A 14,901-nucleotide genomic window follows, 5' to 3' on the forward strand; every position below is an offset into this window, starting at 1 on the left:
CATAAATACTGAAAGATCGAGGGAGCTAAATATAAATTACGGATACTTTATTTTTTGCTAGTTTTTTACGTCGCACCGACACAGATAGGTCTTACGGCGACGATGGGACAGGAAAGGGCTAGGAGTGGGAAGGAAGCGGCCGTGGCCTTAATTAAAGTACAGCCCCAGCATTTGCCTGGTGTGAAAATGGGAAACACCGGGCGAGTTGGCCGTGCGCGTAGAGGCGCGCGGCTGTGAGCTTGCATCCGGGAGATAGTAGGTTCGAATCCCACTATCGGCAGCCCTGAAGATGGTTTTCCGTGGTTTCCCATTTTCACACCAGGCAAATGCTGGGGCTGTACCTTAATTAAGGCCACGGCCGCTTCCTTCCAACTCCTAGGCTTTTCCTATCCCATCGTCGCCATAAGACCTATCGGTGTCGGTGCGACGTAAAGCACCTAGCAAAAAAATGGGAAACCACGGAAAAAGATTTTCAGGGCTGCCGACAGTGGGGTTCGAACCTACTATCTCCCGAATACTGGATACTGGCCGCGCTTAAGCTACTGCAGCTATCGAGCTCGGTACGGATACTTTAACTACCTACTCAGAACTACAAATGATTGGAATACAAGATCAGCTGATTTTTATTTATATTTACTTGACTACACTATTTTATACACCCTTTGTTCACGACTTAGCCAACAATGCAATATTTGAATATGAAGAGCGACAATAATCAATAACAATACAACGACTGTTAAGTATTACCGTGTAATCTAATTAACTTCTTTTTAAATGGAAGTTTACAGGCGTACCGTGTTTTTTAATGTAGTACACTGACTGACAGTGACAATGCAACACCAAGGAGGAGTGGTTCGAAAGGGATGAAAGTTGGGAAAAAAACAGAGACGGCACGGATGAATAATTGATGTTTATTTCAAACCGATATGCAGGTTACACAATGCGCACGGCATCGACTCAGTAGGATGTAGGACCACCGCGAGCGGCGATGCACGCAGAAACACGTCGAGGTACAGAGTCAATAAGAGTGCGGATGGTGTCCTGAGGGATGGTTCTCCATTCTCTGTCAACCATTTGCCACAGTTGGTCGTCCGTACGAGGCTGGGGCAGAGTTTGCAAACGGCGTCCAATGAGATCCCACACGTGTTCGATTGGTGAGAGATCCGGAGAGTACGCTGGCCACGGAAGCATCTGCACACCTCGTAGAGCCTGTTGGGAGATGCGAGCAGTGTGTGGGCGGGCATTATCCTGCTGAAACAGAGCATTGGGCAGCCCCTGAAGGTACGGGAGTACCACCGGCCGCAGCACATGCTGCACGTAGCGGTGGGCATTTAACGTGCCTTGAATACGCACTAGAGGTGACGTGGAATCATACGCAATAGCGCCCCAAACCATGATGCCGCGTTGTTTAGCGGTAGGGCGCTCCACAGTTACTGCCGGATTTGACCTTTCTCCACGCCGACGCCACACTCGTCTGCGGTGACTATCACTGACAGAACAGAAGCGTGACTCATCGGAGAACACGACATTCCGCCATTCCCTCATCCAAGTCGCTCTAGCCCGGCACCATGCCAGGCGTGCACGTCTGTGCTGTGGAGTCAATGGTAGTCTTCTGAGCGGACGCCGGGAGTGCAGGCCTCCTTCAACCAATCGACGGGAAATTGTTCTGGTCGATATTGGAACAGCCAGGGTGTCTTGCACATGCTGAAGAATGGCGGTTGACGTGGCGTGCGGGGCTGCCACCGCTTAGCGGCGGATGCGCCGATCCTCGCGTGCTGACGTCACTCGGGCTGCGCCTGGACCCCTCGCACGTGCCACATGTCCCTGCGCCAACCATCTTCGCCACAGGCGCTGCACCGTGGACACATCCCTATGGGTATCGGCTGCGATTTGACGAAGCGACCAACCTGCCCTTCTCAGCCCGATCACCATACCCCTCGTAAAGTCGTCTGTCTGCTGGAAATGCCTCCGTTGACGGCGGCCTGGCATTCTTAGCTATACACGTGTCCTGTGGCACACGACAACACGTTCTACAATGACTGTCGGCTGAGAAATCACGGTACGAAGTGGGCCATTCGCCAACGCCGTGTCCCATTTATCGTTCGCTACGTGCGCAGCACAGCGGCGCATTTCACATCATGAGCATACCTCAGTGACGTCAGTCTACCCTGCAATTGGCATAAAGTTCTGACCACTCCTTCTTGGTGTTGCATTTGCTCTGTCAGTGAGTGTATATTATTACCTTCGCATAGATTGAACGGATATCTATAGGAAATACCGGAGAAGTTTCGGTGTAATTTACGATACTATTCCTTATGATAATCTGCCTATGTAAGTATTATACCAACGAACCTACAGATATTTACAAATACTTTTAAAGTTAATATTTTTTTCCCAAAGAACTTCCTAAACCTAAATTCGAAACAAGGTACATCTAGCTAGCCTACTTAACCTAGAAAACGTAATTTACTGTAGACCAACTGAATAACTTGTTATAAAATTGAAATAAATATCACTACTCCCAATTTCTACCAACAAGCACTAAACTCCACTATATAAATAGCACTAAATGAATCATAAATACACAAAATTAAGCTTTTTCAATAGGTTTTAACTACTTTGTCACTACAATAATGCAAGAGCTCTCTCAACAGCCAACCGCACAATACAATAGGCTTATCAACAACAACATTACATTGACCATTGTTTGTTGTGATGTTCTTTGTCTCTTATGCTGCCACTCAACTCAGATAGATGGGTTTACTGCTGCGTGTACGACTCATTGGCTGAACGGTCAGCGTACTGGCCTTCGGTTCAGAGGGTCCCGGGTTCGATTCCCGGCCGGGTCGGGGATTTTAACCTTAATTGGTTAATTCCAATGGCACGGGGGCTGGGTGTATGTGTTGTCTTCATCATCATTTCATCCTCATCACGACGCGCAGGTCGCCTACGGGAGTCAAATAGAAAGACCTGCACCTGGCGAGCCGAACCCGTCCTGGGATATCCCGGCACTAAAAGCCATATGACATTTCATTTTACTGCTGCGTACCGAGTATAAGAGCCTGACTGAATATTGACGGGAAATAGCTGGGGAGTTAGAAAACTTTCTTCTTTAGCATGCCATTCCTCTGGTTCGTACATTTCCTGCTACTGCTGGTACGTAACACACTGGTTCAACGTAATATTCCAGCTATTCGATCCCTACTCTGATGCGCTGTTTTGAATGAACAGTGTGCACATTTAAGGCAGAGGCTCACTTAGTAGTAGTATAACCTGGTCCAGAAATACAATTTAGGCCTATTCCAAATTATAGCACCTCAGTTCACTAAATAACCCAAAATTTGTTGTATGTCCGGTGCTCCCTTCTCCCTCCGCCTGCCAGCTGCACGCGCGCCTGTGTATCATTCTGCTAGCTTCGACGCGCAGCCCTCAGTGCGCGTGCCTGACCATCGAGTGTACTATAAATAGGAGCTCCCGGCCTGCTCACTTGCCCACTTGCCCCGGTGTCCAGCTCCAGAATACACCCTACGTCGAGCACGGAGGCTACTCCTCTTGAAAATGTGCTTCGACCAGGTGGACTGAATTTCTGGCAGTACGAGGTTTCACCTCTGGTCACCGCTCCCTTACCTGTTTCCGCTGCCTATGTTCCGTAATTCTTTTACAAGCCATTTTCATTCCCTAAGTTATGCAAGCTCCCTTAGTTTCGCTAGGTGGAATTTCTTCAATCAATTGAACTTGCTTTTTAGGAATTCAGGCACTTCAACAAACAAGGACTCTCATGAACATTTATATTAGTGTGCCAGATAGTTCTCGACTATCAAAGTGTCAATTCACGAAGACTATCTTTTCGAGATAGAAGTGTATATAAAGACTGCAAACCTGTACATATTGTATAAAGACAGACTTTTCTCAAGATTCAATATTCCTTTTTGCTTCAAAATAAATTTCAGTTATTTGTGTAAATATCATAAAGTGAAGCAAATAAAGTTGTGTTCTGTAAACTTCAACCTTGGTTACAACACAACTCTATGGCGACGAGGTAAAAAAGCACCAAAATACAATTCATCGGCCCCAGTCGCCAACTCTATGGCGACGAGGTAAAAAAGCACCAAACTACAATTCTTCGGTCCCAGTTGCCAACTCTATAGTGACGAGGTACACACGAAACCAACACTACAATTCAACGGGCCCAGTTGTCAACTCTACGGCGACGTGCTAAACAACAACGACACTCCCACCAGTTCTGACATACAGCTTACCTTACTCTTTCTTGCACGCATCTCGCAATGGCTACTGCGGAACAACTTGCTACGATCTTCCAAGCCTTACAGCAGCAACAACAACAGTTTATGCAACAACAACAGGCAGCATTAATTCAGGCTATTCAAGCTATTTCTGTCTCTACACAGCCATCAGCTATTCCTCCGTTCTCTGCTTTTGATCCGGCTAAGGAAGAATGGTCAGTTTATTTAGCCCGCTTGCAACAGCATTTCATCTGCCATTCTGTCACAGATGATCAACGCCGCCGCGCCCTATTTCTTAGTTCGGTTGGCAATGCTACGTGTGAATTACTACGTAAATTAAGTCCAGAAGAACACTTATCTGAGGTACCCTTCACGCAGCTCTTGGCCCGTCTCACGGAACACTATGCCAAAGCTCCTCACATAGTGGCTGCTCGCTATAAATTTTTTCAGAGCAGAAAGCAACCTCATCAGACACATACTGAATGGATAACTGAATTGCGTGGTCTAGCTAAACCCTGCCAGTTCATCTGCGCCAAGGATGGTTGTGGTTCATCCTACACTGATTCTCTCCTTCGGGACATGATAATTTTACATACTCCTGAAGACAAAATACGTTTTGACGCTGTCAAGCAGAGTAACCCTTCTTTAGAAGACGTCCAGCGTATTGCTACGGTTTATGAGCTTACTACCAAGACTGCCGCAGCCATAGCTTCTCCACACGAAGTTGCACAAGTCTCGCCTCAGGCCCGCAAGTCCTCTGCTACAGTGAACCGTACGGATAAGGCGCTCTCCACCAAGCATTCTCGCCAGGTTCCCTCTCGTAATGCTACACGGAAGCCCAATTCTAAAAGCACCTCGAAACTCCTGCCTTCCTGCCGAGGTTGTTTCAAGCATCATGAACGTCGTGACTGTCGTTTTTTCAAAGCTACTTGTGAACGATGTAATAAACTTGGACACATTCAGACTGTCTGTCAAAGTTCGCTCCGCCCTGCTAAGACTACTGCAGCGCGCCGGAAGCATATACAGCCCCGCCAAGACATGGAAGTTGATCAGATCAATCTTATTCTTCCCACAAAGGATTCTCACAAAATCATCATTCCTCTCTCATTCTCTGATCGATCTGTCGATTTTCAATTAGACACTGGATCACCTGTCTCTATTATTAACCTGACTACCTACCACGACTTAGGTTCACCTTCATGCTCTCCAGCTGACATCCAGCTCGTGACATTTAACAAGAAGAAAATTGACATCAAAGGTCAAATTAAGCTTCAGGCTAGTTATAAAGGAATTCAGAAGGCCATTCCTCTTCTCGTAGTTAACAACTACACTGCATCAAACATTATGGGCATGGATCTATTTAACTTATTTGGTTTCCAGATACATGACAACATTAACGTCGTATCTACATTGCATCCTACTTCTGACGTTACCGCTCTCCTAGCGCAGTTTCCTGAGGTCTTCGACTCTCAGCTCGGAACAGCAAAAGACTATACAGCTCACATACAGCTGAAATCCGGAGCTAAGCCTCGCTTCCTCAAAGCACGTCCAGTACCCCTAGCACTTCAAGACCAGGTCACGAAAGAATTAGAAAGATGGATACAAACTGGAATTGTAGTACCAGTTACTTCTAGTCAATGGGCTACTCCACTCGTGGTAATCAAGAAACCTGATGGTAATGTTCGACTTTGTGGCGATTTTCGATCTACAGTCAACGCACAACTCGAAACCGATATTTTTCCTATTCCACGTCCAGAAGACTTATTCCGTCGTCTCTCTGGTGGACAATTCTTCTCTCGAGTTGATCTTAAAGAAGCATATCTACAGCTACTTTTAGACGAAGAATCTAAGAAATTTCTCACACTCAACACTCCTCTCGGACTGCTCCAGCTCCAGCGGCTCCCATTCGGTGTTTCATCCTCAGCGGCTATTTTTCAGCGCTATTTGGCTCAACTCACCGCCTCAATTCCCGGTTGTGCTAACTACCTGGATGATATTATTGTTACGGGAAAAGATCATCAGGAACATCTCACCAATCTCCGCCTTCTTCTCCAGAAATTGAAAGACAATGGCCTACGAGCGAATCTCGCTAAATGTACCTTCTTTCAGCCTCAAGTTCACTACCTCGGACATATACTTGATAAGAATGGAATTCGTCCTAGTATGCAGAATGTCTCCGCGATAGTAAACATGCCAGCACCTCAGAACCTCAAGCAGCTTCAGTCCTTCATAGGCAAAGCGAACTATTATAATAAGTTCATTCCACGCTTCGCTACAGTGGCAGCTCCATTAAACGCTCTACGTAAAAAAGGTGTTAAATTTCAGTGGACTCCGCAATGCCAACAGGCCTGGAAAACAATCAACAACGCCTTAATTCAAGCTATACAACTCACTCATTTTCAGCCCGACAAGATCATCACGCTAGCTACTGACGCTTCAGACTACGGTGTCGGTGCAGTTCTCTCCCAGAAGGATCGTCATGGACAAGAACGCCCCATCGCCTTCGCTTCGAAAACACTTAATGACCATCAACGTCGATACTCACAGATAGAGAAAGAAGCTTTAGCCATCATCTTTGGTATTCGCCGTTTCAATGAATATCTTTATGGCAACCATTTCCTGATCATTACCGATCATAAGCCTCTCGTACACTTATTCCATCCTGGTAATAAGATCCCAGAGAATTCCCTCAGAAAGCTTCAAAGATGGTCCATGTTCCTTTCTGATTATTCCTATCAGATTGTATATCGAGCCACATCCCAGCATTGTAATGCTGATGCCCTCTCCCGCTTACCCGTTGGTCCTGATACTGCCTTCGATTCTCAAGAATCTGAATGTCTTCAATTGGACATAGAACTTGAAGATACTGTATCCAGTTTTCCTATTGATGCTACCTGCATAGCTAAAGCTACGGATAAGGACAGTACACTTGCTACTGTACGTACTTACATCCGCAACGGTTGGCCTCTTCAGAGCACACTTCCTGCCCACCTTGCACCTTATCATCGTATGCAGCATCGTCTCACGACTCGTGCCGGAGTTGTATTACTAGAAGCCGGCACCATCTTCCGAGTGGTTATCCCACTTAGCCTACAGAAACAAGTTCTCGGGTTATTACACCAAAGCCATTGGGGTATCTCCAGAACAAAGCAACTCGCCCGTCAACACTGCTACTGGCCCGGTATTGATGCCGCCATCGAAAAGCTAATACGTCATTGTGAGCAATGTCAAACGAATCAGAACGCCCCGTCTTCTGATCTTGCTTCATGGCCTCCTGCTACTACTCCATGGGAACGAGTTCACATCGATTTCGCAGGTCCTTTCCTCAATTCCATGTGGTTAATAGTCATCGATTCACTGTCAAACTTTCCATATGTAGTGGATATGCATTCGACTACTACAACCGAAGCTACCATTCGTGCTCTCCAGAAAATCTTTACTACAGAAGGTTTACCGCAAGTACTCATTTCGGACAACGGACCTCAATTTACAGCTACTGCTTTTCAGAACTTTTGTACACATAATGGCATTCGTCATATCCTAGCACCACCTTTTCACCCTCAATCTAATGGTGAAGCTGAACGCTTCGTACAGACATTTAAAAGAAGTATGAAGAAAGCTGTCTCTTCAGGCTTAACTAAAGACCAAGCCTTGCTCCAACTCTTAAACAACTACAGAACTCTACCCGGCGCTGATAATATCACTCCTGCACAGAAGCTCCATGGACGACCTCACAGAACTTTACTTTCTCTGTTACAGCCTCTCCCGGCCCAGCATAAGACCTCACCAACGAAGTTCTCCCTCAACGACAAGGTCTACACCAGGACATTCAAATCCAACCCACTCTGGATACCTGGAGTCATCTGCAGATCTTTGGGTCATCGTCTATACGAGATACAGACTACGGAGAAACGTATCTGCCGCCATCAAGATCAGATACGTCTGCGCTACCGCCCCTGTCCAGCTATTGATGCTATTGCTAAACTAGATAAATCTATTGCAGAACGAGCTTTAGATCATTTAATAACAATGGGTTCCTTTCAGGACGAGACAGCGCCACTCCGCCCAGTTCCAGCTCCGGACAATACAACAGAGACATCAGCAGCTCCGCCCCAGCATCGCAGTCGCCGCCAGCGCCGCCGCCGTTTCACGCCGTACCGGCGCATTTAGGAGGGGAGGGTGTTGTATGTCCGGTGCTCCCTTCTCCCTCCGCCTGCCAGCTGCACGCGCGCCTGTGTATCATTCTGCTAGCTTCGACGCGCAGCCCTCAGTGCGCGTGCCTGACCATCGAGTGTACTATAAATAGGAGCTCCCGGCCTGCTCACTTGCCCACTTGCCCCGGTGTCCAGCTCCAGAATACACCCTACGTCGAGCACGGAGGCTACTCCTCTTGAAAATGTGCTTCGACCAGGTGGACTGAATTTCTGGCAGTACGAGGTTTCACCTCTGGTCACCGCTCCCTTACCTGTTTCCGCTGCCTATGTTCCGTAATTCTTTTACAAGCCATTTTCATTCCCTAAGTTATGCAAGCTCCCTTAGTTTCGCTAGGTGGAATTTCTTCAATCAATTGAACTTGCTTTTTAGGAATTCAGGCACTTCAACAAACAAGGACTCTCATGAACATTTATATTAGTGTGCCAGATAGTTCTCGACTATCAAAGTGTCAATTCACGAAGACTATCTTTTCGAGATAGAAGTGTATATAAAGACTGCAAACCTGTACATATTGTATAAAGACAGACTTTTCTCAAGATTCAATATTCCTTTTTGCTTCAAAATAAATTTCAGTTATTTGTGTAAATATCATAAAGTGAAGCAAATAAAGTTGTGTTCTGTAAACTTCAACCTTGGTTACAACAAAATTCAACCGTGAAAAGAGCCTTTTCATAAGAAAAGCTTCTTCCTCTTCACTTTTATTAAATTCTACATTCATGTTATTCTAAATTAGCAGTGTAAAGGTGATTTTTCCTCTGGCTTGGAGGAAGAATTTGCCTCCAAGTCAGATAGTGTTTCCGCCGCCAGTGTAGTGAGTTGAGATTTTCCGATTCATTGGGTACTCCTAGGAAACAGAATAGTAAAAGGGCATAGTTTTTGCCCTGGGACTCTCCACTATTTGACACTCCCCCCTCCCGCCGAAAAAAGACGAAGAGTGTTCACGGATCACGGCTGTCTGCGGCTTGGTCATTCCAGCTCTGGAACTTTGGATTGTTAGATCGGAAGCGTAGTAAAGTTCTTTAAAAGTGAGAAAATATGTGATTTCTCATTTGATCGAGTATTTCATATGAAAGCAGTGCTTTTGATCGCGCCATTCTTACTGACGTCATTGTAATGGCCTATGTTAATTTCAATTGTGAAAACTACTAAGACAGTCTTTTTGAGGATGTAAAAGGGCAGGTGGAGATTGAGTGTGTGGCATTATAATGAAAACTCCCCAACCTGATTGTGACTGATGGTAAGCATGTGGGCCTACCGTTACAAAGACAATTTCCTAAGCCAGTCTTCGTATGAGAAGAGACGTTTGGTGACTTCCCCGTCGCGTTTCTATGCAATTCAACACAGTCTTGCTCACAACGTGTACTCTACCTAACCTAGAATTCTGTATACAATGAAGAATTCCGTAGCGAAGCACGGATACATCAGCTAGTTGTATATACAGTAAACTGCGGGAATGTAGACTTACTGTAGATTGTATGGACACCTTGTTCGCAGCAGAGAGAGAGCTCTGTAGAGTGGACAGCCATGCGTCTGGAGCCAGAAGGCCAGCGACCGCGTGGTCGGACGAAAAAGCGGTGGATGGGTCGCATCAAGGACGACATGGTTATATTTGAACGCTACCCCAGAAGATGCCTTGGATCGGTCGAAATGGAGACAGATCTGCCGACAAGCGGACTCTGCCATTCTGCGAGAACAACGTTAGGAAGATGATTGATTGTGATTTCTTGTACTACAACTATGAAATAACTTAAAATTTCAAATAGGTATATTTATAATGTGTACTCAAACTCCTGATAAATTAGTACAGAGTTCTTTCCTGGAAATAAAATTATTTTAGGGCGCAATGGTAATCGCAATATTTCATTCAGTGTCGCAAAACTTATCTACGTCTGCCTCTTTAGTGTAGTGGTTAGTGTGATTAGCTGCCATCTCCGAACACCGTAAATGTAGTTAGTATGACGTAAAACCAATAACCTATTATTATTATTATTATTATTATTATTATTATTATTATTAAATCAGAATTAGACAGGACATAATCTGTGACAATCAATTATTCCTTATTAAGAGTAACGATGGAAGGACGGTTTTCGGAGACGCCAAGGTGCCGGAATTTAGTCCCGCAGGAGTTCTTTTACGTGCCGGTAAATCTACCGACACGAGGATGACGTATTTGAGCACCTTCAAATACCACCGGACTGAGCCATGATCGAATCTGCCAAGTTGGGGTCAGAAGGCCAGCGCCTCAACCGTCTGAGCCACTCAGCCCGGAAATAGTATTACTGGCTGTAAGAGTATTAACTTTCATTTACGATTAATTAATCAGTACCGGTTGCATATTACTTTCCTTGATCTATTATCATGTCAAGATTTGTCCAGGGGTGATTTGAGGATTTACTGAATTGCCAAAAAATGCTGTCAGTAGGTCGCAAGGAACAGTCAATCTAAGTCCACCGATCAGCTCTACGAGTACTTCACTAGCTCACTAGAGAGCGATCATGTTCAACGATGCGTTTTACACATACTCGTACTTCCATCTTTCGCCTACTGAAGCGCCACAATGCTGGACGCAGAAGCATGACTATTATACAGTGAGTATGGCCATGCTGGTCTAGCTGCCATACTTCTCCCAACCGTTGCGTCAGCTGACCGCCTTAAAATGCAATGTCAGAGATGATAATGGCTGACAATGTGTTCGAAACTTGGTGAGACCAAACCTGACGACCTTAAGAGAACAACAGCTGTAAGTTTAAGAACCCATATTGTTTTAAATTGCAAATACTATTGTCTGTGTGCTGTAGCCTAGAGGCGGCAAACTATCGATAGTAATCGCCATCGATATTTTCCGATTATGAGCTCTACTATCGATAATAATCGATAGTTTTCAAAAAGTGGAACTAATCATATCATTATGCCCGAAAATAGAAGATTTATTGAACACAATCCACAAAAAAATCGGTAGGAAGCAGAACTATTTCATGCTATGTGATTTCTGAAATTCAAATCGGAATCACTCATAAATTTCGGTGGCACGTCCGAGACATTCTCGGGCTGCACACACTTGTCCATAACGTGACCGCCCGAGAAATTCTCGTTCAGCTGCAGTGTTCATTTTGCGATCGCCCGACATTTTCTCGGGTATTGCAATATCTTTGCAAAATGTTTTACAGCATTCTCAACAGACGCCAGGAGAGTTTTCAGTTGCTTTCATGAAGTCTTTGACCTAAAATGTGCCTTATCTTCTCTCGCCTACAACCAGTCTCTCACAACATATAAATCTCTCTTTTTTTTTTTTTTTTTTTTTTTTTTTTTGTCCCGTATTGGCATCATATCAACTAATGCTAGGTTGAATGGAGAATCCCACCTTCCAAAATACTAAATAGTCTTTCTGTCGGCACTGAAGTCGCAGGTACGCAGAGATACTTAAATGCACACCTTTGAATTGGAACAAACTCCTCACCAGTTAACTGCAAACAACTGAGCTAAGGGGGGGGGGGGGGGGAGAACTATCGTTGCCTATCGATAACAGGCAACTGACTATCGATGTATGACGATGGTGGTCGCTATCGATGACTATCGATAGCGCTATCGATAGTTTTCCGCCTCTACTGTAGCCTGAAGTCAGATCTAACCTAAACAACACAATCCCTCCGATAGAAGTAGCTCTGTTTAGAAATGAAGAGCCATAAGGGAATGTGAGTGCGGGGTGGGCGAAAGACTAGCTCAAGAGCAAACGAACCTGTTTTGACGATGCATTTTGCACATACGTTTTAGGCCGGAGTTTAATTATACAGACACCAAGATTTTACATAACTTTATTTATTCATGAAACAGTATATTTTCAACATCTTAGACTTAAACACAAAACTGTCGAAAGCATTTTAGGAAAATATGCCAATTGCGTACTCTTAGCCGATTAGGTGGATTAGAGTCCGTATCTGTGAGGATAAGAGTACCCATTAGCAGTAGTCATGTCCGGCTCCATGACTAACTGCTTAGTGTAATGGTCTGGGTTCGGTTCCCGGCCGGGCCGCATATTTTAACCTTCATTGGTTAATTCTGATGGTTCGGGGGCTGTGTGTATGTGTCGTCTTCAGCATTAGAATTCATCGAAGGTAGGGCCCCATTCTCACAGACGTGCAGGTCGCTTATCAGGTGTCAACTGGCAAGACCTGCACCAGACCACACGCCATTATTAACAGCAGTCACAAGCAAACTGTTTTAATAACTGAAATAGCCCTCGTGCCACCATTCTTTGCATATGCCGCATTGGATCTAGTCTCTCGACTTTTCACATGACGGGCAAATCGTTACTTCAGTGGATGATTCAGTATGTCTTGTAGATGGAATTGAATTTTGAAAAGTTCAAAATGTTATTTTTTTCTTTAACGTAAAATATTTTTGTTCCCTCGTTCATTTTCTCTGCTGCTTCTTTTTAGAGGAGCTCAATCAACTTGAACCTTCCCAGTTTCTTATCTTTCCTTCTTCTTAAAATACTTTTAAAAAGAATGAACTAATGCTAACATAACAAAATTGTCCCTGCGTAATCTTACCCTCCTTTTCCTATAGGGAATTAAGATTCAGTATAAGTCATCTAATAAATTAAAAATTCACTATCGGTAATAGAACCTACAAAATTTCAGAAGAATGATATTTACTCTAAGGCAGTGTTCGTAAGGTACAACTTGAAAATGAAACAACTTCCTAAAACAGCAATCACACATGTTACCTGACAATATTACGTTCATAAAACAGACTGAACTGAGCCACGTAACTAAAATATACTTCTACTGTTAACACGCATTCGAATTTTTAAAAGCTCAAGAACTGACTGAAATAACATATTACAATAAACATCACACATAAAATTTACCGTATTAACTTAATCAAAACGTGATTGTTTTTCTCCACTTTTCCGAGACTTGGCTAACTTACGCTACAAAATTTCCGCCGTCTTCACACAACGAAGCTACAGTATTTGTTATTAATAGAGCCCCAGAAGTTCAGGCATTTATTTTTGCTAAAATAGGCAGGCAAATAAACACTTAACATTTACGAAATAGGCAGTAATATAATTATAATAGGCAGTTATTATGAGAGAAAATGACACTAAAATAATAATAACGAGCAGTTTCCCGCTGGCTCCGCCCGCAATGTACAAAGTATGGTTTTGTTCGTTAATATCTTCACGGTGTATTTTCAAAGCCGAACTCTTAATAAGTCCTTCAAAGATCTTCGTAATGGAGACAAATGTACTCATAACTTTTCTCAGAATCTACCAATTTAAGTAGTTATTACCTAAGAAGAAAGCGCTTGATTCACTGAGGTTTTTTTTCTTTACGTCGCACCGACACAGATATATTTTATGGCGACGATAGGATAGGAAAGGCCTAGGAATTGGAAGGAAGCGGCCGTGGCCTTAATTAAGGTACAGCCCCAGCATTTGCCTGGTGTGAAAATGGGAAACCACGGAAAACCATCTTCAGGGCTGCCGACAGTGGGGCTCGAACCCATTGTCTCCCGATTACTGGATACTGGCCGCACTTAAGCGACTGCAGGTATCGACCTCGGTTCACTGAGTTTTTAGACCAAAACGAACTGCGTACCTCAATTAGAACGAAAGATATGATTGCTTCAATGAGAAAAAGTGTTGAACAATAAATATGTTGGAAGATGGTCCGTCTATTCAATACTATTTATTTATTTACCTTTCACCTTAACATCTAGTACATGTTTCGAGAATATTATGCATTCTCTTCCTCAGCTAGTGGATTAAAATTCAGTATACAATAAGACCTGACTAAAATAGGGGGGCCCCCCATTAAATTCAAAACAATGAGTATTACAATGTAACACTTAAAAAATTGGATGGTACAAACATAGAATTAAAATCCCATTTTGTCAAGTACAAATTAAAAACACAATATAGTAATGTCTAATTAAATACAACGTCTTGTGATATGAATTCACAGTGTCCTTGAAGTTGCCTTGCGTAGTTCAAAAAAGTTGAGTTAGGACTGAATGAAATTGCATTAAAACTTGAAGTCCTGCCGATATCCACCGTTAATGGGTGTTAAAATGATGTCTATTTAAATTTAAATATTGAACACAGCGTCGTATAATGATGTGAATTTACGGTGTCCTTGGAATTGTAATACTATCTTGCGTAGTTCAATTGGATTTGTACAAGAATGAATGAAGTCGCGTTAAAACTTGGATTCCTGCCATTATCTTCGGTTGATAGATGTATTGTGCAGCCAGGTTGAAAATAGGTTAAAATGGTCTATAAAAAAGGAATGAAATATAAATTAACAAAAAGGCTCCGACATGAACAAATGAGAATACAACGGGGTAAAAATATTAAACCTTACCAGTGTGATGATGTAAATATTACGTGTGGCATGCATGTGTTAGATCAACTTATTAAAGTTCATATTAGAAA

At 43.7% G+C, this 14,901-nt stretch overlaps 1 protein-coding gene across 1 annotated transcript in view; it reads left to right on the top strand.

Annotated features, from left to right (window-relative positions):
• The first annotated feature begins 11,068 nt into the window (after positions 1-11,068).
• Positions 11,069-14,901, top strand: part of LOC136867120 (uncharacterized) — a 60,351-nt gene continuing 56,518 nt past the window's right edge. The window contains exon 1 of the mRNA XM_068227025.1: positions 11,069-11,202. Within this exon, the coding sequence (XP_068083126.1) occupies positions 11,149-11,202 (54 nt within the window). The 5' untranslated portion in view covers positions 11,069-11,148. The remainder of the gene's footprint in view (positions 11,203-14,901) is intronic.

The sequence above is a fragment of the Anabrus simplex genome, chromosome 3, assembly GCF_040414725.1.
Source record: "Anabrus simplex isolate iqAnaSimp1 chromosome 3, ASM4041472v1, whole genome shotgun sequence".
NCBI lineage: Eukaryota > Metazoa > Arthropoda > Insecta > Orthoptera > Tettigoniidae > Anabrus > Anabrus simplex.